This window comes from Rhinopithecus bieti, unplaced genomic scaffold, assembly GCF_001698545.2.
Source record: "Rhinopithecus bieti isolate Rb0 unplaced genomic scaffold, ASM169854v2 scaffold_36315, whole genome shotgun sequence".
NCBI lineage: Eukaryota > Metazoa > Chordata > Mammalia > Primates > Cercopithecidae > Rhinopithecus > Rhinopithecus bieti.
In genome coordinates this window covers 1,293,607-1,320,757 of record NW_016815814.1, presented here as the reverse complement: position 1 = coordinate 1,320,757, position 27,151 = coordinate 1,293,607, and the positions used below count along the sequence as shown (strand labels likewise).

General features: G+C 43.0%; 1 protein-coding gene across 2 annotated transcripts in view; it reads left to right on the top strand.

Annotated features, from left to right (window-relative positions):
* Positions 1-27,151, top strand: part of ANTXR1 (ANTXR cell adhesion molecule 1) — a 250,777-nt gene that overhangs the window by 100,892 nt on the left and 122,734 nt on the right. For both annotated transcript variants that reach the window (XM_017853768.1, XM_017853767.1), the window contains exons 11-12: positions 13,732-13,801; positions 15,284-15,362. In XM_017853768.1, coding sequence (XP_017709257.1) covers positions 13,732-13,801; positions 15,284-15,362 — 149 coding nt within the window. The remainder of the gene's footprint in view (positions 1-13,731; positions 13,802-15,283; positions 15,363-27,151) is intronic.

Genomic DNA, 27,151 nt, shown 5'->3' with positions numbered 1-27,151 from the left:
AAAAAAAACTAGCCGGGCGATGTGGCGGGCGCCTGTTGTCCCCGCTACGTGGGGAGGTGAGGCAGAAGAATGGCGTGAACCCAGGAGGGGGAGCTTGCAGTAAGCTGAGATCCGGCCACTGCACTCCAGCCTGGGCGGCAGAGCGAGACTCCGTCTCAAAAAAAAAAAAAAAAAAAAAAAAAAGAATGGGGTCTGATGCACAGTTAAGAGTCAGTCAGTCAGTGTTGGCTGCTGGTATTACTGTATTATCATCACTGTTATTAAATGGAGCAGTAACTGGGTATTGTAAAGATATCAATTGTCTTCATATTAATATCTACTTTTATTACAATCCAAATGAAAATTCCAGTGGGACTTTTTAAGTTAACAAAATAATTCTGAAGTTTATATGGAAGAATAAACGCATAAGAATTGCCAAGAAAAATGTGGAAACTTGCCCTAGCCAATTTTAAGATGTATAAAAAAGCTGCAGTAATTGGAGCAATGTAAGATCACACCACAATAGGCAAACTGAGCATTGGAACAAAGCCCATAAACAGAACCAAACACTTAGGTGAATTTAGTATAAAATAAGGCAGCCTTTCGAATCTATAGGGAAAGAGTGGATTATTCAAAAAATGACATTGAGACAACTGGCTAACCACTTGGAAAACAATTAACTTCATTTTAATCTTACACCTTTCATTCAAACAAATTCCACATGAAGGAAAATTTTAATGGGACATGAAGATGTAAAATTCTAGAAGGAAACAAAAAAATTTATATAATCTTCCAGTTGGGAAGAATGTTTTAAACATGAAGGAGCATACCATGAAAGAAAAATTTGAATGTTTGAGCACATACTTTAAAATTCTCTTGTTAAACCCTACTACAATAAAAGAAATGGGAAACAAAATTGGAAAAATAGGATATATGACAAACACAGGGTCAATAAACTTAGTATAAAGACAATTCCTAAAATCAGTTTAAAAAAAAAAAGGTGAATACATCAGTGAGTAAAAGATATGCAAAGGAAATTTTTAAGAAAATAATGATTAATAAGCATGTAGAAAATGTTTCATATAACCAAGAAAATGCAAATCGAAATAATCAATTGCCATTTTTACTTTGTGAGATTGACAAAGATTAACAAAACTGCAATGCGCAGTCTTGGAAACCTGTAGGAAAACAGGTGTTTTCATTCATCATCAGTGAGAGACCATTAAATCATTAGGAAGGCAATTTTTTAAATAAATTAACTGCTTTTATACATTTTTGACCCAGAATTTCAATTTCAGCTTCATCAAAAGGAGGTGACTGGGAATGTTTACAAAGACTTGGCCATAAGGATATTCATCACAATATTGCTTCTAATAGCAAAAGTAAAAATGGAAAGAACCAAGGGAATGAGGGAGAGAGGGAAAAGAAAAACATCTAAATGGTAACAACCTAAATGTCTGACAATAGGTAATCTGTTACATAAGTTATATTTCACCCCTAAATAATTAAACAATGTTGTAGAAGAATAATTACTAATGCAGGGAATGGGGAATGTTAATAATATAGCATTCTGTGTTGAAAATAAGTTACAGAACAATACACTGATACTATTTTTGTTTTTTGAACACACATATTTATATGCAGACAGAGACTGGAAAGATATACATCAAAATGTTAACAGCCGTCACCTCTGAATGCGACCACTATTAATTTTTACTTTCTTCTTTCCATCTATCTGTGTTTTCTAAGTTATCTGGGATCATATGTCCCTGACGTAATCAGAAAAAAACCCGCAAAATTGATTTAAAACTTAATTTTTAAATTCTTGCTAATTATTGAGGTCTAGAATACATCTTAAGTTTAACATTTGGTTAGTTCCTCCGACACCAGGCTGAACTCTGCTGGCCAAGAAGATATCTTGGAAATCTTCACACAAACTGTATTTACTCTGGCTGCACTTTTTCCTGCTTTAGTATTCAGTGTATTATGCCAAGAAAAGATACACTTTCAACTGGAGATGCACTTTCAGAGAGATTCAAATGCTAAAAAGGAGACACTGGAGTATGAGCTGAGACGTGATCCATTTTGTGCACTGTAAATTAAAAATGGACGTTTTACTAATGCAATAATGAAAAACATGCTAGACTATCCTGGTATTGCATGAAGACACATGAGGTTTGATTATAAACAAAAGAAACTGATTTTTAACAAACTCACTAAAATTGAGTTTATAGGCCATGTGAGAAATCAGATTCATGATATTATAGGCATACTTTATTTTTTGATGCAAAATTTTATTTCTCAACTTGATCTTCAATCCTATTCACCAGGCATGGCTCTGGTTTACTTTTGCACACTCTCAAAGGATAAAGCTTTGTCCCATTTGAACATATTTCCCCAAACTGAACATCAGTCAGGAAGGCAGTTCTAGGAGTTCCGAAGAGGGGCTCAACTTCCTAGGGGAAGAGAGACAACACTCATTCGAACATAGATGTTCCAGAGGGTGTTGTTTTCAAAAACCTGCCCAATTTTCTAGAAACTGTACTTCATCTTAGAAAACACCTGGGCTGCAGGGCTGCTGTGGGCACCCTAGGGAGATCATTAAAGTGCAGATGGGGAGGGAGGATCGAGGGCAGGAGAACATAAACTTCCCAAACAAAAGCCTATTGTTTCCTTTGTCATGGGTTAGAGTTTTGCCATATATTGGTCAAAGGTACTTAACGCAAGCTGGATACATCCCTAGGGATTTGATATCATGTGAAGGTGATGAAATGCTATTTGTGTAACTCAGAATTAAGAGACATAAAGGAGCATATAGTCTCATGTTCTTCATGGGGATGCCCATCAGAATCACCAGGGAGCTTCCTCCAAGTGATAGCAGCTACTGACTGTTGAGTACCTACTTTGCAGTAGTAGGTACTGGGCCAAGCACCCTCCTGTATTATCTCATTTCATCATCACCGCAGCCCAATGAGGGAGGAGTTATTTGAATCCCCATTTTGCTGACGAACTCAGAGTGATTGAGTGCCCAAGTTCATGCAGATGGCAGGGGTGGAAAGGACTTGAACCTGGGCAGTCGGACTCCAAAGGCTTTAGACTGCTTCTCTACATTGCCTCCAAGACACAGATCCCCAAAGATCCCTGGGTTCACTGACTCCAAATGCCCAGGTGACAGATGTGTGCCTGATTCAGAGATGCTGATTTCAACAGATCCCCCTTATTTTGCAGACAGATAATCGCAGCTCAGAGAGATTTAACTGCTTGCCCAAGGTCACAGGGCACATTAGTAGAGAAGTCAAGACTTGAACCTAGATCAAGAGAAAAAGCCCCAGACCAGGGTAGGAAGAACTCCAGGCATTAGAGGTCAGTGCCTGCAGCTGGCTGTGTGACCACAGGTAAGGCACCTCTCCTCATTCCCCAAGTGGCCCTTTTTCTCGCACTTCAGGAGCATTTTGTGTATCTGGTGGTGTTTCCCCTTTGGCCCTCTTTCAGAGAGAGCTCTGGTTTTGCCCACTGATTTTGAAGTGGCTCCTGCAGAGACCGTGTTAGTGGATATTCCCATCTTTCAGTCCTAGAAAAATAGATACGTTGAAATTTACTGCCAAAATCTAGAATGATTGGGGGACAAAAGGGAAGCTGTCACTAGAGGTAACTAGGTGGCAAGGTTTACAGTTGGGAGTAAAAGAGCTTATTCTGGGGGCGAGTTGACACAGTTCAAAGTTAGCTGCACCAGTCCCTGGTGGACAGTCAACCTTGATGTTTCCCCTGTTCTACCAAGTTTGAAATTGACTCCAGGTGAAAATTGTGAGCTCCATGAGGACTCCAGGCATGCGCTGCATTTGTTTTATGCATGGCTGGGAGAGATTTGCTTGTGAACTTCTGAGAAACCCACCTTCCCCCTAGTCCTGCTGTCCTGTGGGGGAAAGTTGGCATCCCCCTCCATTTCTGCACCCCGCGGCTCAGCTGTCATGTAAGGTGACCAGCAGGTGGATGCTGCCTCTCCCCATTGCAATACTGCTCCTCTGCTATTTCAGTAGGATGATGGAAGAGAAAGTGATTAACTCAGAGACAAGCCATACTCCTGGAACCCCAGGCAGGCTAGTAGTCTGTGTCCCTTCAAACTGATATTTTTAAAATATTTGTTCAACATCCACTGACGGAAGTTGGGCATTGCCAAGGGAAAGGAAGAAAGTGCTCCTGGTGGCTCTGTCCCCCATGCAATTCAATTCTGGCAGCCAGCATGCATCCCACAGCACCTTAGTGGCCCAGGTGTGTGCCCAGGGTCTCTTTCCCACCTCTCCTCTGAGTTTCTCTGTAAATTTGTGTCCTTTAAGAGCAGTCAGCATTTGCCATAACCTGTAGCCATGAGTGTGCGGAAGGCTTTAGCCATTTTGGTAAACTTGCCACTCAACTCCAATTCCAAAGGTAAAATTATTCCAAATTTGTATACAGCCACAAGGGTTCATGTGTCAGAGACACATACCTTGTGCATGAATCCTGAATTATCCTCTACCGAGTGAAAACAAAGCTTTTCTAACATTTGTATTCTTAGCAAATTATAGCTGTTTTAAGTGCTGCAGTTATTCTGACCTCAGGATTATAAAATCTTAAAAAGCTGATGCTTCGCTTAGAAGATAATTTATAAGTTCTATAAATGTCAACAGTCAAGAATTGTTTTGGGTGTGGATTTATTGAGAGGAGAAAATTCTTTGCAAGAACCCTGAACCCCATTAGGTTCATTTCATTTCCTCACACTACCTAAAACTACCCTGTTAACTTCAGATAGAGACAAATGCCAAGTGCCACAGAATTATGTGTAATCTCAATTATGTTAAAAGTACTATGCATGGAAAAATTCTGAAATAATATTCCCCAAGACATTAATTTTACCAGTGGAAGTTGGAATTATCAAGGATTTTAATTTCTTTTTTATATACTTCTCTGTATTTCCCAGGCTTTTATACTAATATGTATTACTTTGTAATTAATACAAATAACAACACATATGGGTAGATAATAATTTACATCCTGAGAAGGCAGACCAGCTGTGCTGACAAACAGTTCTCAATGCTGGTGTGTGCCCAGAGCTGTGAGGTCACAACCTTGTGCGGAACGTGGGGTGTGTAGCCCAAAAGACGATCCAGAGATCTGCAGGGCTGCTAGGTCCCAGGCCTGCGCTCGTCTGGGAATGGACTCATGGTCCCTCACCTTTTACTTCCTCTCCTTCTGGGGCCATGATGTAACCTTGATCCTCATGAACACAGTAACAATAATAACCCACTTCATTTCCTTCCAAGACTGCCCGCAGCTCTGAGTCCTGTATTGGTATTTGTATGTAAGGTATTCTGACTCTACAGCCCTCCCATCCATGTCATGTCAGAGCCTTGGCAGCAATATAAGGCCCGTTGCTGGAATGTCCCATTTACATTATAAAGCTCCACCAGGCAGAGTGGCTCAGATGCAATTCCATCTACCCCTAAGAAAACCTGGACCCATTCAAGCCTGCATGGAGGGCTTTATCAAGAGACATTCTCTTACTCCAACCAGGACTTGTCTTCCAATGCCTCTCTAGCTGTTACCTCCTCTCTCTTCTACCCATGACCTTATAACACCTCTAAACTTTTCTGGGCATTACACCAGTACCCTGCGGGCTGTGAACTACACAGTTACATCTGTAGGCCCCTCTACAGTGGGCTAAAGAAGCATATAAAGCCATGGTAGACATTACGCCAGGTTTTCTAACCTCAACACTACTGACATTTTGGGCTGGATAATTTATAGTTGGGGAGTAGGGAGGGGCCTATCCTGTGCATTGGAGGATGTTCAGCACCATCTCTGGTCTCTACCCACTAGATGCCAATAGCATTCCTCCCCCAGTTGCAGTAACCAAAACTGCTCAGCCACTGCTAGTTGCCCCTTGAGGGGCAAAATCAACCCCCATTTGAGAACACTGTACTATATTCATGTCCAAAGATCCTGTTTAGATAAATAACTTGCTTCTTGTCACACCAATATTGTAAAGCCCTGACACAACCTAATAGACAGGTTGCAAGACTCAGTTTGCGCACACATTCACACCTTGTGTTTTGCAGGTACCTCGGTCAATGACCCCAACAGTACCCCACCTTAGTAATGACAGTTATATGCTGAGTGCTTATTAAGTGCTAAGTATTAAGTGATATCATCTCATTAAAATTTACAACAGCCTATGAAGTATTACTCCCATCTTATAGATGACAATTTTGAATTACGAACAGAGTGAAAAACCTTGCCCATGGTGACATAGCCAGTTAGTGGCAGGGCTGTGTTGGGTCTCCAGAGTTCAGGCTCTTAGTTTTCTCCATTCTACTCCAGCCTTCCCCAGAGAACAGAATGGAAAATCAAAAGACATGTCCTGGGTAGCTATAGCATATAGGAACTGGTAAAATAGCTACAGACCCAGGAAACTTACCTGGAACCTGTTGGCCAAGCCCATCCCCTGATCTCATGGCAACTAGCCAGGGAGGGCTTCCAAGGAAACCCTGTAACAATACCAGGTCAGGGAAAAGGTGAGGTGTGAGCAAGGGTATGGGCCGTGTCTAAGGAAAAGGATGGTGGCCAACTTGGTTCTGCCACTTTAAAGGCATCCCTCTGGCTTTAGCCCAAGATAAGAGGACATTACAGTGGGTATACTCGTTCTGAGGATGTTTTCCAACTTGGCCCAACCAACCTACATTTCACTGCCATCCCTTCCCATTCGGTTTTGAATCTTCTCATTTCTCCTTGACTTTACAACCACTGTTCAGCCTTTCCAAGTAAAAGCCATTCTCTCCAGTTTCAAAATCTCTTTATCTAGAGTTTAATGTCTTCTATCAAAAGCTTGTTATCTCACTCATCTCTGAAAACCTTCTAGCCCCGGGCCTGATACATGGTACATTTCTTTCTGCTCTCAGCAACGGGTCCCATTTTGCTTTGTAATAAGACCCCCCCACACACACATTTGTGAATTATCGATGAGGCAGCCCCAGTTGGGCAATCAGTCACCTCCATTCTGTCTGGAGCTCCAGAAAGCTCAGCCCAGATTCTTTGAATTTCACCAACTTGGAGTCCTGCTGAATATAATTGTATTCAGATTTTTGCACAATATTTTACAAGTCTAACTTTTTTCAAGCTGGTTACTTTTGGAGGCAATGAGGAGGTGGAAATATTCAGCCTAACTCTAGCCTGTCTGTTGTCCCATCATTTGGAGACACATTCCCAAACCAGCTGATAATCTGGTGCTGAACAGTTATATTTGGCTCTGGAATGCCCTGAAAATGCTCCCTAGACCCAGGGGACATTAGGAGAAACAGCAAGGCAAGCTCATTTCAGTCCCTAACCTCCACTGTTTTTCCCACTACCTAATGCAAATGTCACTATGGGAATGTAAGCTGTACTTCGGGGCTTACATCAGCTTTGGAGGGTTTCAACACACCCTCCCACTGCCTCCATAAGACTAGGGATTATTTTTCTCTTCCTATTTGCCAGAAATAAATATTTATAACAAGAAAAGATTGCCAAGACTTGAAAAGTATTTGAATTATTTAATCCGCCCTTATAAAAGGATTTGCTCTGATTGGTGTTTGAACTGGCTAATGAATTTCAACCCTGGTTTTATCCCAAATGCATTAGACAGCCACCAAACTGCAGGGAAGAATTCTGGGAACTTTCTTCTTTGCCAGTCTGAAAAGGATTACATTGTTCCGAGGTCTACACCTGTAAATATACACTTATGAGTGTATGGTTCCAGAGCATGGCTTCATGCTACTTGGCATGATCAAGGCCTCTGAAAAGATACCTGAACCTTTTCGTCAAGCTCTTCATCCCTAGCCCCCTCTCCTGGAAGGCAAGCTCCCGTTGGTATCCAGCCTTGCCCATTGAAGATCTGGCCATGTGCCTCCAGAGTTGTCAATATGAAGAGCCTCAGCTCCTGGTGTGCTTCCAGCTACATTATAAGACTAGCTGGGCTTACCTTGGGCAAGCTGTTTCAACAAAACTTGGGTTTGAATTCTGGCTCTGACACAAGTGGTACAGCACTAACTCAATTAACTAACCCTTCTGACTCTCAGGTTCTCAAAATGTAAATCATATCTCTCTCAGAGGGTTGTGGAAGCATCAAACGAGATCATGAGTATATGATGTTAGAAAAAATCAACATGCATGCATGTGTGTGTATACATATGTGTATGTGTATATGTGTGTGTATCTATATACACAAACAAATTCACTAAAGCTTTTCATTTCCCTATTAATTCCTGATGTCTACAAAGATGTTAATTTGGTAGAATGATATAATTAAGCCATCAGGAATTTTGAACATTTTAATGTTTAATCCCTCTGATTTTAAACCATACATCTGTGTAGTCTATTTTAAAGGTGTGGAGACCCATGTAATAAAGAAGAATAACATTTACTGAATGCTTAAGCGCTAAGTATCATGCTTTGTACTTGAATACAATATTATGTACTCCCCACACAATGTCATCACCACTGTTTATAGATGGAGAATGTGTGTCCCTAGTCACACACTAGTAAGAGAAGGGCCCAGAGTTGACTCTGTGTGATCTGAAATATCCTCTGCCCCTCTCTGTCCCCTCGGTACGCAGCTTGAGGGATGCCTAGTTCCCAAGTCTGGGGTGTTTGGCACTCTGAGATAATGACACTCATTGGCCTCCAAATCCTGATAAATTCCCAAATCCTGATCAAACTTGTCAAACTCCTATAGACAGATGCCTTGGGTAAACCTATGTCATAGGTACACACAGAATTCTAAAATATCTTTGGTAATGGACAAAGGAAATTTATGTTTCAAGATTATCTAAAAATTACATTTGGCTAGGCCCAGTGGCTCACACCTGTAATCCCAGCATTTTGGGAGGCTGAAGTGGGCAGATAGTTTGAGCCCAGGAGTTCCAGAGCAGCCTGGGCAACATAGGACACCTTGCCTCTACAAAAAAAAAAAAAAAAATTTAATTAGCCAGGTGTGGCACTGCACTCCTGTGATGCAGTGACTAGGGTAGGGTGGGGTGGGGGGACAAGGTGGGAGGATCACTTGAGCACAGAAGGTTGAGGCTGCAGTGAGCCGTGATCACACCATTGCACTACAGCCTGGGCAACAGAGTAAGACTCTGTCTCAAAAGAAAATAACAAAAATTTAAACATAAAAATAAAATTTTCATTGAATGTCTGATTTCAAACTCCTACCCCTCCCTAATTTTCTCCCCAGTTGCAAACAGAAGCCAAGTGGGCCAGTCCGAGCTCCTGGCCTCTATTTCCCCTGCCCACCCGGTGCTAGTGAGCAGCGAAATGGCCACCCAGAGGGTGGACCAGCAGGGGCCTTGGCTGTCCTAGGAGTGGATCATGGCCCCACATACATCACAACACCACTGGCTTTGGCACATGCTGCAGCAAGGCTGGCACGGCCTTGGGGCCAAACGTGGCACGGCCGAGGTGCGGCAAGGAAGGCTTTGTGCCCTGCCTCCCAAATGGAGTTCCAGGAAGGAGTCAGATGACCTGAGTTATAGAAACCAAATGGTCCTCCTTTGTTTAGAGAGAGAGAGAAAAAAAAAAGTCACTCATTTTTGTGGTAAAACGAAAACAGGCTCCAAACCAAACAATCCTCTCAGAGCAGAAAATGCCAGCTCCACAGAGCAGGCCCACAGCCTGGGAGGCTGATACACTCGGGTGGAGGAAGGTCTTCCACAGCCTCAGCAAAGCCTTCGCAGGCCTCCCAGTGAGGTTTTCCTCTGTTTTGCTCCAGAAATATTTGGTCTCCCAAGCAGAAAAGGAAAAGGAAAGGAGGGGGAAAGTGAGAAATGTCTGCCTGGCCTGGGCCACACTAACCCTCTCACTCCTTTCCAGTTGGGATGGAGGGAGGAGAGAGGAGCTGTCCAGAGGCAGCCAGAAGGGAGGCCAGGCGCTAACCCAGGAGCAGGGCATGCCAGCCTGGAGTCTCCCTGGCTGTGGTGCTGCAGTGCGCTGCCTCGGATGCTCTCCTCGGCGTGACCCAACTCTTCCCACAGAAGGCAGCCAGAGTCACAAGGCCTCGTGTGGTGGCTCTGTGGCAGCCCTGTGGCTCTGTGGGCTGGCTCTGTGGGCAGGGATCTGTATTCCCAGGTACTGCTGGTGCATGTGCAACAGGATAAGCCATGGCCACGAGGAAATAAATATAGGTTCGAGTCAACCACGCCTGTCCCAAGTTCAGTTTATTCTCTAATAGAAGCCTTCCCTGGAATGGAGAGTCTCTTAGTGAGGAAAGTGTAATGCAGAGTTCATTTCCGGTCTTGGCTTGGCCTCTGGCATTCAGTGCAACCTTAGATCACTGTCAGCTCTCTCAGCCTCCATTTTGCATCTGAAATATGAGCCTAATGATCCCTGCCCTGCCTTAACTCACAAGGTTGTCATCACAAGGAAACAAAGCGCAGCTTCTATCAAGGCTGGTGCTTATAGCCTATTAGATAACGACACAGACTCTGCAGCCAGACTGCCTGGGTGCAGATCCAAGCTCCCATGGGTAACTTAATCTCTCTATGCCTGTTCCTCACCTTTAAAATGAAAGGAATAATACACCGTCCTGATAGCTCTGCTAGAAGTTTAAATTTGACTAAGTGACACTCAGGAAGTGCTGAGAGACCGCCTGCATGCAACATGACCTGGCAAGTCTGGCTGTCATTGTAGATGCTCCTTGACTTAAGATGGGGTTACGTCCTGATACATCTATCATAAGTTGAAAATACCATAACTCAAAAATGCATTTAAAACACCTAACCTCCCAAACATCATTGCTTAGCCTCGCCTACCTTAAACATGTTTGAAACACTGACATTACCCTATAGTTGGGCAAAATCATCTAACACAAAGCCTGTTTTATAAGAAAGTGTTGAATAGCTCATGTAATTTATTTAATATTGTACTAAAAGTGAAAAACAGAATGGTTGTATGGGTACTCACCATTAATATACACAACTGAAAGTACCTTCATAAAGTCACAATATTGTTTAAGTGGAACCATTGTTAAGTTGGGGACTGCCTGTATTATCATCACAGACGGAAGGACATCTTGAAAATAATAATGCTTGGGCCAGGCACAGTGGCTCACGCCTGTAATCCAAGCACTTTGGGAGGCTGAGGCAGGTGGATCACAAGGTCAGGAGCTCGAGACCAGCCCGGCCAATATGGTGAAACCCGTCTCTACTAAAAAAGTACAGAAATTAGCTGGGCGTGGTGGCAGGCACCTGTAATCCCAGTTACTTGGGAGGCTGAGGCAGGACAATAGCTTGAACCCGGGAGGCGGAGGTTGTAGTGAGCCGATATTGTGCCACTGCACTCCAGCCTGGGTGACAGAGTGAGACTCCATCTCAGAAAAAAATATATAATAAAATAATAATAATAATAATGCTCAATTCAGGTACTGCATGATCCTACACTGTCATCATATGCTTTATAATTTTACTCAACACAGCGTCACCATTCCTGCAACAATCCATCATCTGCCAACAGCTGATTCTAAATATGGGGGTAACCTCCAGTAGTTCCCTGTTGTGCTTAGGAAAAACTTCAAAAGCTTCATCACAGCCTATGTGGCCGTGGTCATCTGGCCCTGCTGCATTTTCTAGCCTCGTTTTGAGCCATTGTCTGTCTCATTTAGATTCAACAGCCCTCACTGGCCCTCTTTTAGCTCTCAAAAGATCTGGGGTCCTTCTTGCCCCAGGATCTTTGCAGTGCCTCCCCCTCTCCCACTCTACCCCCTCACCGGACCTCAGGTTTCAGCTTAAATAGCCTTTCCTGGGGCGGAGCGTGGGGTGGGGTAGGGAAGAATTTCCTGACGTCCCAGATGAGGGCCAGACCCCTCCTTCTCCTTTTGTGTGCTCATCACAATTATAATTACATAACAGTTTATGTAATTACTAGCATGTTGGCTCCTTGGACAGGGTACTTTATCTGTTTTGTTCATTGCAAGCCTTAGCACATTGCTTGGCACATGGTACACACTCAAAGAATTTATTTCTTAATAGTGTTAAATAACTGTCTTTCCTGCCTCCTATAAAATCCATGAAAGCAGAGACTGCGTTTCTCCTCTCAAAGCCTACGTCAGCCTACATCTCTAGTATATAGTAGGTCTTCAATAAGTATTTGTTGCATGAACTAATAAACAAATGACCTGGAGGCCGGGCACAGTGGCTCACGCCTGTAATCCCAGCACTTTGGGAGGCCGAGGCGGGCGGATCACGAGGTCAGGAGATCAATACCATCCTGGCTAACATGGTGAAACCCCGTCTCTACTAAAATACAAAAAACTAGCCGGGCGAGGTTGTGGGCGCCTGTAGTCCCAGCTACTCGGGAGGCTGAGGCAGGAGAATGGCGTGAACCCGGGAGGCGGAGCTTGCAGTGAGCCGAGATCGCGCCACTGCACTCCAGCCTGGGCGACAGAGCGAGACTCCGTCTCAAAAAAAAAAGAAAAAAAAAAAAATGACCTGGAATAACCTCCCTAACTTTTCACCACTTGAAGATTTTCCTGTACATCTTCTTCTTCCTCTTGCCAACCGGGACGTTGTGCTTAGCACTCAGATGTGTCCTCTAACTCCCATCCCAGGCAGCTTCCTAACCTTCACTCAGGCAAGAGTTTAATGTCAGCTATATTCTGCAGTCATGACTTGCAGATATCATAAGAGACATCAGTGTCACCACAAAAGCAGAATATTATCCTTTAATAATATATGTATTCCTTTGTGTCTTCTAGTTATAGGAACTTGTAGTCACAGCCTGATTAATGACACAGATCTTATTCATCTTCATTTCATCTATAGGCCCTACCACAACCTTTTTGTACAGCACATGTACCTGATAAAAGCTGAGGCTTGAAGGAATGACTATTATATACTTAGTATAACTTCTCAACCCTGCCTCTGGCCCCAGAAACTGGGATACAATGAAGTTCTTAGGGAGGTTGAATTAAAGCCACTTTAAGCTTTTTCCTGGTCATCCATTAGAATAAGTACAAGAACTTCCCTACCCCAAGAGTCCCCCACTCTGATCCACCTTCCACAGCTACATCTGCTACAACCTCCAAAACGATCACTTCAGTTTTACTCAAAAACCCACCGAAGTTCTTTCTATAACTTACAGAACTTTGTCCAAATCCCTCAGGCTAACTCAAAGAACTTGACCAAACTGTCTATACTGATCTTTTCAAATCCTTCTTATATCCTACCTTGGAACATGCCTTTAGTATGTCCTGTCTTTGCTCAATGTCTCTTCCCCATCTCTGCACAAAAGCATACCTCATGTTTTGTGCTTTCCTATGACCTGACTATGACAGCCGTGTAAAGGAAGCTCCCTGTCTTATGAAGCCCAATGATGCTTTGGTGAAGTCATTTGTCAGCAAACTTTTTCCACAAATATGGTTTCTCTCTCAAACTAGACTTAGATATGGAACTCCTTAGGACCAGTCTAATATTTTCTTGTTTCCCCTCAGTGATTCCTGCTCTATCTAGGAGTTCACCCACTATTTTCTCACCAGTTGACTCGACTGCACGTACCACAGGAAGCTATGATTCAGGCAGGAGCACTTGAGTTCACTGCTAATGGATTTTGCAGCTCAAGAGTTTTTAAGCTCAAAATGATTTTTGTTTTTCTGGTATCTCCCTGGACTTGGTTGATGTTCTCTAGAAGTCACTGAATTTGAAATTATAAACTCACCTCCCTCTTCTTAATCCAGTGATTTCCTTTTTGCAGATGAGAAGCCCTTTTCTGTGGAAGATACTTATTTACTGTGTCCAGCGCCTATCTTAAAAGAAGTTGGCATGTAAGTTTTCACCAGCAACAGAACCTTCCAGCCAGGGAAGAGAGAGAGGAGGTGTGGGGGGACAGGGGGAAAGAAAGCATCTAGAGAAAGTGCAGCCTGTCTCTAGGTTCCTCCAGCTTATGATGGAGCCAGTGTTTACAGTGACCCAGACACCAGCATAAGTGTTTTACAAGGTACATCATTTCATTCCCCCAGGTTCCCCATTAACCAGGTATTCCCACTATCCCAATTTTACAGATGTAGAGACTGTGGCTGCCAGACTTTAAATAGCTTGCCTAAGGTCATAAGCAGTGAGTGGAAGAGTCCGGGCTCAATCCAAGGTCTGTCTGGCTTAATCACACCTACACTTCTAGAAAGTTCTCACACACTTGACCTCGCTCTGTCATCACCATTGCCCTGCTAGATGATTGTTATCTCCTCCTTAGAGAAAGGGAGGCTCAGAAAGGCCAAGTTGGGCCATGGCTGGTTCATGGCAAGCCAAGACCTCAGATTCACACCTTCCGATTTCCCACACAGTGCTCCTTCCTCTACTCTGCACAGCATCGGATGTTCACCCAGACCAGAAAAAGTTCCCTGAACTAATTTATGGGTGAAAATCTCATGGTGATGCAATTACGATAAGCACTAATGAGATGAGATCAAAACCATCAACAGAAGAAAGAGAATGGGCACCCTGAGCAAGAAAAGAAATACATGGGAAATGAGGCAATGCTGGTGCAGAGAACAACAACAACAAAAATAACCTCTCCAAAACTGTGTCTATAACAGGCTAGACAAAGAATGGAGGCTTTAAGGGAAAAATGTTGAACTTGTTCATCTGAATTTTGCCTTTAATCCTGTGTTCATATTGTAAAACCTCCAACTCTGGTTGCCTAGCATCAATCTGTGATGCCACTGATTTCACAAATTAGCTCAGTGTCCATGCTGCAAAATGCAACAAAACATAAGGTCAGTTTCAGGTGAGTGTCTTAGAGTGGGAAGAGATAGAAGGCAAATTCATCTTCTGCTTTACCTCTGTGAGTCTGTTGGATGGTAACAAAGCCACCCCCATCAAATCACTGAGAGTCCAGATAACAGCAGTAGAATATCACATTTGTAGTTAGCCCAGTTTATCCCCCATTGACTTGGACTATTTTTAAAGAATACTTTGTCCAACTACAATGTGACAAGCAAGTTAAATGAAAGTAAGCTTTGCCCATTCAATGCCACTCGCTGCAATGCCGAAACATCTGAATGCACTGCCTTAATACACCAGCCACGCATATCCTGACATTTCTCTAAACTTTAGAGGAGGGTGGGCTATACAGACTACACTCCACATTTTACAAAAGAGGAAACTTAGACCCCTCCTCCCCTGGAGAAGAGACTCCAGTCTCAAGTGTAGTTAAGAGCTGAGCCCAAAGGAGACCTGTGTGTCTGGCTCTCAGCCTATTGCTCATTGCACACCATGCTGAGAATCTGCTTCCCTTGTTGTCATTGCAGGAAAGCTGCACTCCAGGTCAGCATGAACGATGGCCTCTCTTTTATCTCCAGTTCTGTCATCATCACCACCACACACTGTGTAAGTCATAACTTTTCCCTTTACTAGAGATCTCATTGTCGTTGTCACCATCAACGTTTCTTAAGCAGCAGTCTTCTCCAAAGGTACCCTGGAAAGTTTTTTGGTTCTTCGTTCTGCTTGCTGAGCTTTGATCCCGGCACTGCTCGACCAGCCCCAGGCTGGATTGGGGTGTGCTATACCCCAGAGTGTGTCAGGCATGTCTGTGTTAAGTTCTCCAGCTTCCCCATTTCTGCTGAAGGGGAGATCTAAAGTCACTGGCCTAAGCAGATGGTAAGATGAGCTATGTCTGTGCAGTAGTGAGGGTGGAGGCCCAGATAGAGTGGGTTTAGGAGAGAATGGATGGAAGGGAATTGGACAGCATATACAAAAGAATGTCTTAGGCAGTTCATCTCTAAAGGGATGCAGGAAAATGGGTATGAGCTGAAGGAAAATGTGGAGCTTGGGGAGGTCATTTTATTTAGGATGGGAGAATTTGCAACTTGTTTATTATTGTGGAAATAATCAAGGAGAAAATAGAAAACTGATGAAGCAGGAGAGAGAGTGGGATAGGAGCCCTTACAATAGGGATTGTGAGGCAAGAGTAGGAACTGCATTCTCTCTCCCAGCTCCTCAGATAGCCCTTCTCTGGAGCCTTCGCATCAGGTAGTTTTCATTCCTGGCTATATGTAAAATCAACTGGAGAGCTTTTTAACAAGATTGGTGCCCTGACCTCATGCCAGACTGACTGAACCTAAGCCTCTGGCATAAGCCCCAGCTTTGGTGGTTCCACCGCCCCCTCAGGAAGTTGTCATGTGCAGCTGTGACTGAGAACCCATCAGTCTCTGGATTTGGTCCTGCCCACTGTCAGTGTCTCAGAGCTCAACCTGTCAGGGGGCAGTCGGGGCTTAGTTAGCTCATGTCAAAACCTCAGCCTTGGCCAGGTGCAGTGGCACATGCCTGTAATCCCAGCACTTTGGGAGTCCGAGGTGCGTGGATCACTTGAACCCAGGAGTTCAAGACCAGCCTGAGCAACACGGTGAAACCCCATCTCTACAAAAAATACAAAAATTAACTGGACATGATGGCGCATGCCTGTAGTCCTAGCTACTCAGGAGGCTGAGGTGGGATGATGGCTTGAGCCTGAGAGGCGGAGGTTGCAGTAAGCTGAGATTGCACCACTGCACTCCAGCCTGGGTAACAGTGAGACCCTGTCTCAAAAAAATAAAAATAAAAAAAGACATCAGCCCCTAACATGAGCATTTCCAAAATAACCTTTGTCGGAGTATTCAGTTTCTTTAACTGAATACATTTCTTCATTAGCTCATTCTAGAAACTAATGTTCGGCCTGATGGTCAGCTTAGGTAGTTATTATACTATATTCACTTCCTCATTGGCCTTTGGAAACTGTGTTGATAGAACCCCTCAGTAATTAGAGTTGTGTCCTTAATACCATCACAGTTGGACAAGAAAGAACAGGCATGCACTGAATGTAGATAATATAGAAATGGGTTATCATAAAAGAACAGGAAGCCAGTCCTCATGATACACAACAGTCTCCCTCCTAATGCCCCCAATGCCAATTTTCATCTTGTGTGAGGAGCAAACCAATTTTCTTGAAAGCAAGGTAGCCCATTGTAAATGGTACAGATGATGGGAAAGTTTTACTTGACCAAAGCAAGAAACTAGGATTGTGTCAGAGAATTGTTACCACTGAGAAATGTCCATGTCTCAGACATCTGGTCAACCCTCAGTCTGTAGGCCTGAGTAGGACACCACCAAATTTTAAAAACTGTATGCAGAAGCATTGAAATTTCTTCAAGTGTATCCTGTCTGATTCTGTTGAAAACTGACCCTTCTGGGACCTGCCAACCTGCAGGAAATGATTAAAATACTCTAAATCAAATAACTCCATTCCAGATTCCTCCCAGCTATTGAGTGATCCAACAGTTGGATCTGTATTTCTCATTATGTCTGACCATACCACCGAGAAATAGCCACTGCCTTTGAGACCACAGAGCAGGGGAAGTGGGAAGAGGAGACATCTCAGGACTAAACTTGTGGTATGGCAAACACAGGGCTACGACTTTAAATCATAGGCCTCTAATTAAGAAGAAAAGGTGTCCTTGCCAATGCATTGCAAAATTAAAAGAATTTCCCATTGAGTCCCACTGCACCGTCCCAACCCACACCACCTCCAGTTACATCTTACATCTCCCTCATGTGAGCACATGCCACTAAATCTGCTCTTCACTTGACCCTTGATCAAGACCACCTCATAATATATTCTGCATTATTCCATTTTCATGTGAGAATGCTGTATTAGTTTCCAACAAAATTATAACCACTCTAAGATTTGTGATCCAAGTTCTTTCAGTCATGTATTCAACACATATTTATTGATATTTATTGACATATTTATGTGCGAGGTACCACTCTGGGTGCCTGGGATATATCAGAGAACACAACAGATAAAAATACCTGTGTGATGGGGGAAGGGCAGACAATGAGTAATACGCATAATGAACAAAGTACATGCTATGGTAAAAGGTAATAGATGCTATAGGATAATTAGAGGAGAGTGAGAAGATTTCCTACTACCTAGGCGAGTAGGTTCCAGTTGTAAATAGAGTAATGGATACATTGAAAAGCTGGTATTTGGATAGCGACCTGGATAGTGAGGAAGTTAACCATGAGGCTATGAGAGCGTGGGGAAGGGTGGGATATCCCAAACCAAGAGCCCTCATGCTAAGACCCTGTGGCCAGCGATCCTTGGTGTTCACAGAAGAGCAGGTAGGGAGTTGCCATCCCCAGGCACCTCCATGCCTGCTGCTGTCCTCATTCCCTCTCAGGATAGCAGCAGGCAGTGAGGTGCCTGGGGATGGGATGTGCAGGGTTGTGGAAGGACTTTGGCTTTTGAGCAGAGGAGCAATATGGTCTGACTTCTATTTGGAAGATTACTCGGCTGTGGGTAGACAAAGAGACAAAGAAGCAGTGTGATTTGTTAGGAGGGTTATGGCAACACTTTAGGCAAAAGGTGTTGAATGGGTTGAATCAGGGGAGGGCAAAGAGGTGGAGAGAAGTGGTCAGAGTTGGATATATTTTGAAAGCAGAGCTAATGAATTTTCCAAAGCATTGAATGTAGGGTTTAGAGAGAGAGACGAATCAAGAATGTCCCAAGGGTTTTGGCCTAAGAAACTGAAAGGATGGAGTTGCCATCAGCTGCCAGACAGGAGGAAGACAGAGGGAGAAGATGATTTAGGGAGGAGGGGGAAAAATCAGGGAATCTGTTTTGCTGTGTACTGGTTACATGACCTTGATAAGTTGTTTAGCCCCTAGCCAGGTGCCATGGCTCATGCCTGTAATCCAACACTTTGGGAGATAGAGGCGGGCGGATCACTTGAGAGCCAGTTCAAGACCAGCCTGGCCAATATGACAAAACTGCCTCTACTAAAAATACAAAAATTAGCCGGACATGGTGGCACACGCCAGTAGTCCCAGCTACTCTGGAGGCCGAGGCAGGAGAATCAGCCTGAACCTGGGAGGTGGAGGTTGCAGTGAGTTGAGATCACACCTACTGCACTCCAACCTGAGTGACAGAGTGAGACTCCATCTCCGGAAAAAAAAAAAAAAGAAATTGTTTAGCCCTTTTGTGCTTCAGTTTCCCTATCAATAAAACTAAGATAATAAAAATTTACATCTATCAGTATTGTGAACACTAAATGAAATAATATTTGTAAAGTATTTGGCAGAAGACCTAGCAGATAGTCAGTGCTCAGTCATGTTAGCTGTTTTATTGTGGAAGCTTAATGAAAAAAATTTTAACTAATTTGAGATTCTTCCTAGAGAGCTGGCTGTTTAATTCAGTCTCGTTATAACCAAGGGGCTCCTCTGAGACAACATGTATCCAGCAGTACATGTTTATCACTCGACCAAGCCCAGGTGATTGGAAGGGGGACGAAGAGATGGCCGAATTCATCCAGAAAAGGGGCCTTGTATTCAAACATAAAACTCCAGTCCCCAACCAGGTCCTACACACTAGCTCAATTTAAAGGCTGAAACTATCACTGGGCAAAATAGAGATGCAGGTGGAACGTGTGGATATCCAGAATATGAAGTAAGGTCTTGGACTTGCGTTTGTTTCTTGGGAAGCTGGTTTGGAGGACAAGGTTTTTCAATCAAAAGTGATCCCCTGGGTCTGAGTAAAGGGATATTGTCAATGCCAGTCACAGCCTGCCCAGTTCATCACCTGGAATCAAAAATACTTTTAAAATATGTAGTTGAGACTTTTCTTTTCTCACTTATTTGGTGCCCATTTGGACACCTGTGTCACAAGTTTTCGTGGTCTGCAATGAATAACTGTTGCCTGAGCCAGAAGCAGAAATTCCATGGAGTTTCACAGGAAAGAGATTTTTCCATCCAACGGCTAAAAGATTCCTATACAAATGGTAAACTTTGGTGAGCTCCATGACTATAGAAAATGGTCAAACATCCAGAGTCCTCGCCCACCAGATATTTAAATACAGCCATCTCTGTAGTCTTAACTGCCTCACTTTTCTTCACCAAACTCTGGCCAGAGGTTGAGAAAATTACTAATATAGTGCTGCTTTAAGGGAAGTATTGAAAAGAGATTTGTCCTTTTGAACAAAGCAAATTTTAGAAACATGAAGAACTTTTCATGAAGATTATTTTCTTTTAGCTACTTAAAAATTCTATTATTTCCCAAAGTGTCCAAAAATCAGGAAATCAATCAAGTATGTCTTGAACTCCTACTTTGTCTCCTAGTCACTGTCCTTAAGGAGCTTAAAATCCAGTTGGAGAAAGAGTCCAACAAGCATATAACAGAGTATATAATAGGCCGGGTGTGGTGTCTTATACCTGTAATCCTAGCACTTTCGGAGGCTGAGGCAGGCAGTTCACAAGGTCAAGAGATCGAGACCATCCTGACCATCATGGTGAAACCCTGTCTCTACTGAAAATACAAAAATTAGCTGGTGTGGTGGCACGCACCTGTAATCCCAGCTACTTGGGAAGCTGAGGCAGGAGAATCGCTTGAACCCGGGAGGCAGAGGTTACAGTGAGCCAAGATTGCATCACTGGACTCCAGCCTGGTGACAGAGCAAGACTACACCTCAAAAAAAAAAAAAAAAAAAGAGTGTATAAATGTATAATAAAGAACAAGATCATCTGAGTCAGGTATAAATGCCATAGGATTTCAGAGTGGGGAAGGATAAGTGAAGGCAAGAAGAGTCAGGAGAGCTTCATGGAGAGATAACACCTAAGTGATGTGAAACATAGTAATTATAGGTGAAGAAGTGGGACGAGGCCATGCTCTAAAGAGACACCAACCTGAACCAAGGATGGATATGTCTCTGAGCACAGTTTGTTCATGGGCTCTCCCAGACCGTGACTTTGTTGTTGTTGTTTTTCCTTCTCGTTTTGCATCCATTTCTGGGGCCTTTCGATTTGGGGCCATTTCTCAAGCTGGCAACTATCCTCGTAGGATGTACGCTCCACACCCTTAATCTTGAACACCCAAGATGTGACAGTGCAGCCCAGCTGATGCTCATGCCTGTTAACTCTGATCAGGATTTGCTTTGTACTGACTGCTGGGTTGGAAGGTCACAATCTTTGAAGAAAAGAAAGTAACCTAAAGTCAGACATAAGGTTCCAAATTCAACATTAAATAAATGAAGACCCCTGTTTTTTCTCCTAATTTATATGAAAAACAGCCTGACTGCAAATAGCAACAAGGTTCAATAACTTTGAACGGATCCATGTCATATCACTGTTTAGAGAAATGCCATTTGAATGAAACCTGAAATTCAACAGACTCAGACCTGAGACATCAAAGCGAAAACAATGGCTCTATAATTGCAGCATAATGGAGGAATTAAGAATACAAATCTTAATTTCACATCCCAGTCCCTTGACTTTCCACGGTAATCTTGGACAAGCTTACCTGGAGCCTGTTTCAGAAGCTGTCTCGCATGTTTATAGTAAAGATTAAGTATATAAGGGGCTTGAGGTACATAATAGTCTGTCAAAAAATGACAGCTGTGTATTAGGTTTTTGACCTCATTCTCTCTCCTTGCCAAGTAAAAGTCTAATGGCCTGCCCCATTAGATTCACTGTACATGTCCTGTGGCTTATAAACAGGCTATCTCCCCCTGATTAAGAAGCATGCTCCTTTTGAGTCTCCACGATAAGCCTGGATTTTAGGAGCAGGCTGGAAAAAAACCTTGAAGATGTTACCCACAGGACAACTAGGAAGAAGAACGCCAGTAAATCAGATGTAGCGATAAGTCAAACAAAACTGGGTGGCAGTCTGAGTCTTACTACTTTTGAAGAGGTTTCCTCAATAAATGAATCAAGTAAATAGTAACATAGGGAAATATTTAGACAAATTAAACACATGAATTAAAGCAAGTGAGGTTGATACATTATTACCACATGCAAAATTTCTGTTGCCTCAAAAAAAAATTTTATCATGCCTGGCATATTTGGAGGCATTTTATCAGAGCAGGTATATTTCATGCAGATGACATCTGCAACCTAAGAAAAGGTTGCATACAGACTGTCTTCCAATGTCCTTCAAATTAGCCATAACTCAGAGTGGTTTGAAGTATGGCTTGCTCTCTATGGGGATGAACGTGGTGCCAACTTGTTTCCCAAGATTTTTGACCATTTTATTTCTCAGATTTTTATTAATTCAGACTGGTCTTTTCCTGAACTAGTGGTATATTTCTAAAAATATTTGTTTGGTGAAAAGGAGAGAATATTTGTGGGTGGGTGAGTGGGTATGTATGTGTGTGTGGGTGTGGGTGTGTGTTTGAGAGAGAGAAAGAGACAATGAAAGAGACCTACAATGCACAGGACACCCCCGGCCCCACTGCACAGAATTATGTGGTCCAAAATATTAATAGTGCCATGGTTGAAAAACTTAAGAATTGGCCATGTGCGTTGGCTCATGCCTGTAATCTCATCACTTTGGCAGGCCAGTGTTGATGGATCATCTGAGGTCAGGAGTTCGAGACCAGCCTGACCAACATGGCAAAACCCTGTCTCTACTGAAAATACAAAATTAGTGGGGCATGGTGGCACATGCCTGTAATCCCAGCTACTTGGGAAGCTGAGGCAGGAGAATTGCTTGAACCCGGGAGGCAGAGGTTGCAGTGAGCTGAGATCTCGCCATTGCACTCCAACCTGGGAAATAAGACTGAAACTCTGTCTCCAAAAAAAAAAAAAGGGAAGAAAAGAAAACTAAAGAATCAAGATTTGGGTGGGGGGAGCCCAGGATTCTGCATTTTAATAAACTTGCCAAATACTAAACACACAGGATGAAGCCATGATTAAAATCCATTTAAGAAAAATGAAGTATTCTTTTGATTCACTCCCAATTCCATTCATTTAAGAATCCCAAGGTTTTAAATTCAGAATCTTGGGATTCTTAAATGTTCTTTTGTACTATTCTATATGTGTTTTCTTTGGGGCCCCTTTTTCTGATATAAAGATAGGAATTTGCCTAAAAAAAAATTTTAACCCAATATGACAAGCCTAGGGACCTTCTCACTTATATGTTGCCAGACAAAGACTTCAAAATTTTCTCTCCAAATTCTTCTTTTCCATATTCCAAGTTGTGCCTTCACTTCCTCCTCTCACACAAAGGCCTGGAGAGCCGCAGACTTGTTGTTCATTGTTTCAGGAAGAAAGACCCTGTTAACGTCCAGCTTATTTTCACCACTTCATGGCTACCTTTGTTTCTTCACAGGAAGGCAGGCCTCAGGCTGCCATATAGAGGTAGTTTATAGCTTTGGAAACAACTGGAGAATTGTCATAAAGAAAATGCACATATTGGAAAGAGCAGTTGTCTCTCAGGCATAGTATTGCCCCTATGTTTCTTGAGGCAAAACAGACCGTCTTGTTCACCGTCACAACCCAGCACCTGGCACAATGTCTGCACATACTCATTACTCAGCAAATAATGATGGTTGAGTGAATAAATGAATGAACCCAAGCAAGGGTCATACTGGTACCATGATGGCACCTGCTGGCAGGAAAGAAAAGGAGCCAGAGGAGGTAGAATCAGAACAGGGGGCTCTGAGTTGGTTGGGAGGTAGACTTCAGAAAAGGATGGCCAGCAGGCGTGGTGGCTCATGCCTGTAATCCCAGCACTTTGGGAGGCCGAGGCAGGTGGATCACAAGGTCAGGAGATCGAGACCATCCTGGCTAACACAGTGAAACTCCATCTCTACTAAAAATACAAAAAATTAGCCGGGTGTGGTGGCAGGCACCTGTCGTCCCAGCTACTCAGGAGGCTGAGGCAGGAGAATGGCGTGAACCCGGGAGACAGAGCTTGCAGTGAGCCGAGATTGCGCCACTGCATTCCAGCCTGGGTGACAGAGCAAGACTCTGTCTCAAAAAAAAAAAAAAAAAAAAAAAAAAAAAGGGCCACAAATTCAATCTTCATATCCAAGAAACTTGAGCATAATTTAATAGGGGAAAAAAATCTGCCAGGTGAGAAACTATAACCAGCATTCCCAGGACGGGCAATAGTCAACGATATCATCATAAAAGCACCAGCGCCAGTAGGAGCAGACCCCTGCCTGGGATGCAGACTTGGTGGAAGGGTGTAGAAATAGCCCACTAACTGGATCAAGATTCTGGGCAGGCCTCTAGTCTGTGAGGGTCTGCAGCGCAAGGCTGGAAGCCAAGCAGAACCATAGAGACTGACAGACTCAAGATCACTCCAGAAAAGCTATGACCCAGGGAACATTGGCATGGCCTAAGCTCACCCTGGAATACCAGAAACTTAGATTACAGCAGTTCAGCTATTCTGGATGCTGCCAGCTGGGGCTGTGGGTGCACAGTCTGCTTTGGTGAGGACTGGCTCAGACGGGGATGTGCTGGAGCCTAGAGATGGAGGCCACAGTGGCTGTAGAGGAGGGCAGTGACCACCCCCCACTGCTGTTTTTGGAGGCAATTTCCAGGGGTCTGTTTTCTAAGTCAGTTCAATTCCATTACCAGTTGCTTTAAAGCAACGACAGAGTACAAATCCAGCCTGTTTTTGTAGTCATTATGACTCTCTAGGTAAACAGACAGCTGGCATGGCTGGCCTTGCCAAAATCTCTTGAATTTCACCAGCCTGGTAGGGAGTGAATCCAGTAGCCTGTGCTGAGTGGCAATCTCACCTTCCAACATAATAAAAAATTATTGCATACTCTTCAGAGAAAGTAAAAATCAGAGACATTTTTTCTTCTATTTCTTTTCCAAGGTCAGCAAACAGTCCATCAATCAAAGTAGGTAGCTGTCTTTGGGACAGACAATTCATTCCAGTGCTGTATGCATGTGGGCCTCTTTATTAAGGAAAGAGGGATGGGGAGGAGGTTGCTGGTGGCAAATGGAGTCAATGATATCATAACAATCAGGACCAACTTGTTTTAAATCTATACTCTGGGCAATGTGTTAGGGACTCAAAGAAGAGCCAGTCCTTGCCCTCCAGAGGCTTACAATACAGTTACCAAGGCAGGATATATTACTCAAGGAGGTAAATATTATACAATTTGGGATATAAAAGCAAATATCACACAGGTATCCTGAATATCCCCATCTGTTCCAAAGACTCATGAGCCTTTAGGTAAGTCAGTGGACACAAACATGGCATGCTCTGAGGAGTGTCCACTTCGTGGGCCTGGTGAGTTACTTCCCAGTTACCCAAGAAGGCTTTTCACCCCTTCTGCAAAGTGAAACTGGACAGATTATTCCAGAAAGTCAGGTATAACAAGTAGGCAGCTCATGATTAGCCCACTCCCAAAACTCTATCCCATGAGTGTATTTTCCCCAACAAGACTCTCCCCAAACTGTTTCTCAATACCAGGAAACAACCTCTGAAGAAAAGAAGACTCTTCCAAAAAAGCAGTTGCAGAGGACAGAATCAGGACTCACTGACTTTCTCCTGTAGGTTCCTTAGCCCCAACATTATTCCACTTCCTGTCCAACTTTCCCACACTCACTGCTTCTTACTCATTCAGTGTCACATAACCTGGAAGAATGAGGCAAGACTGAACCGGAAGGGAGATAGGAGACTTACCTTGAAGCGGGTTTGAATGACAGAATATGGAGTTTGGGCAATGGGAAGCCATTTGAGGGAAGCACAGTGCATTATTTTAGGAGGATTAATTTAGCATGTGTATGCTTTAAGTATATTAATCATAACAAAATGGCATTAATTTGGATGCCACTGATCTGTGAATTTGGTCATCTGGAAAAGGAGTAGGCTCTAGTTTACTTTTCCATTATTTGGGCTAAAGGAATTTAGTACCAAGAGTGACCAATCCACAGCACTGGGGCTACAAGTGAATCATGAGAGCCTCATACTCAGCCCTTGAAAAAGAACTGCAACTGACACACTTTGTTATTTCTGTAATTATAGGTAATAGGTCCTTTGAAATATGTGGCTTAGCAAAACACAGAGGAAAGGCTTAGAGAGGAAAAGTGGGCTTTGGGATCAGATCAGTGCGGCTAAAATCATGGTTCTGCTACTTACAGGATGTATGACTTTAGACTGAGATAATGTACTGAGAAGGGCTGGCATGGGACCTGACACACAGTAGATGCCCAATCTTAGTTTTCTTGCACTGATGTTGTGGTCTCTATGTGAATTTGTACAGTGAGATGGTTTCCAAAGACTTTGACTTCTGGTTGAATTAGCAGAAGTATAGTATCTGAAACTAAGGAGGTGATGGGACCTCTCAACTTGGTGAAGTTGAAATCTCCATTCGAATATTGTGTTCAGTACCAAGGGCACTCCAAGGGAGAACACAGATAAGCTGAGTGTATGAGAAACACTACCAAATATGGTATGTTATGTAGAATATAGAATTGGGGCTCTTTAGCCTGGAGCATACTTAGCATAGAAACAATATTCAAAGGGCTGTTCTGAAACACGTGCAGCTATACCTGTAGAGCCCTATTCTATAGATTATTTGTTGTATAGATCCAAGAGGTAGAACAGGCTCAAAGGAACAGTTTCTGGCTCAGTTTTTGAAAAGACCTTTTTAATTAGCTGCATTGGGTGGGAATGAGCTCCCTATTACGGTTGCAGTCAAGCACAGGCAGCAGGACAACTTGGCAGAATTATGTAACCACCATCCATACCTCAGAGGGGGGATTGGAGTAGAAAAGCTTTCAGACTCCTTCTGCTGCTGAGAGGCTGTGACTGTAGACCTAAAAGTATGTTAGGAAAGGAGTAAACTAGATACTATCAGTCCTATACAGTATCATGAATAAGTTTGGTTCTCACATTTTGAAAATCAATCTAAGAGAGCTCTGTTGGTGATACTGGAGACAACTTCTCTTAATGCAGTTCAGATTGGCCAACCTCCACCTAATACAAGTGGGATCATATTTCAGACCAGAGTACTTCAAACTCCTGAGAATAATCTGTTTTCAAGTAATCTCAAAACACACCCTGTAATTTGCAAACAACACATTAGTCACAAATCAGTCTCCTCTATTTATTAGCCAGTCTCCATAGAGCCATCCATAATTCAAGGTATTTTTCTTACAACGTCCCAGTATTTTTATTATTATAATTACTATTATTATTATTTTAACAAGATGGCTTGTGGTTTTACATACGATCATTGGAGATGGTAGAAGACCACAGGAATATCAGAATGCAGAACTCAGATCTCAAATATTGTTTATGAACTGAAATAAAAGTAGTTTGCCAACATCTCTATTTTGACAACCCTTGTAACTCTTGTTATATATAAAAATATCTTTTAAAATATGTTTTGGATGATCTTGCT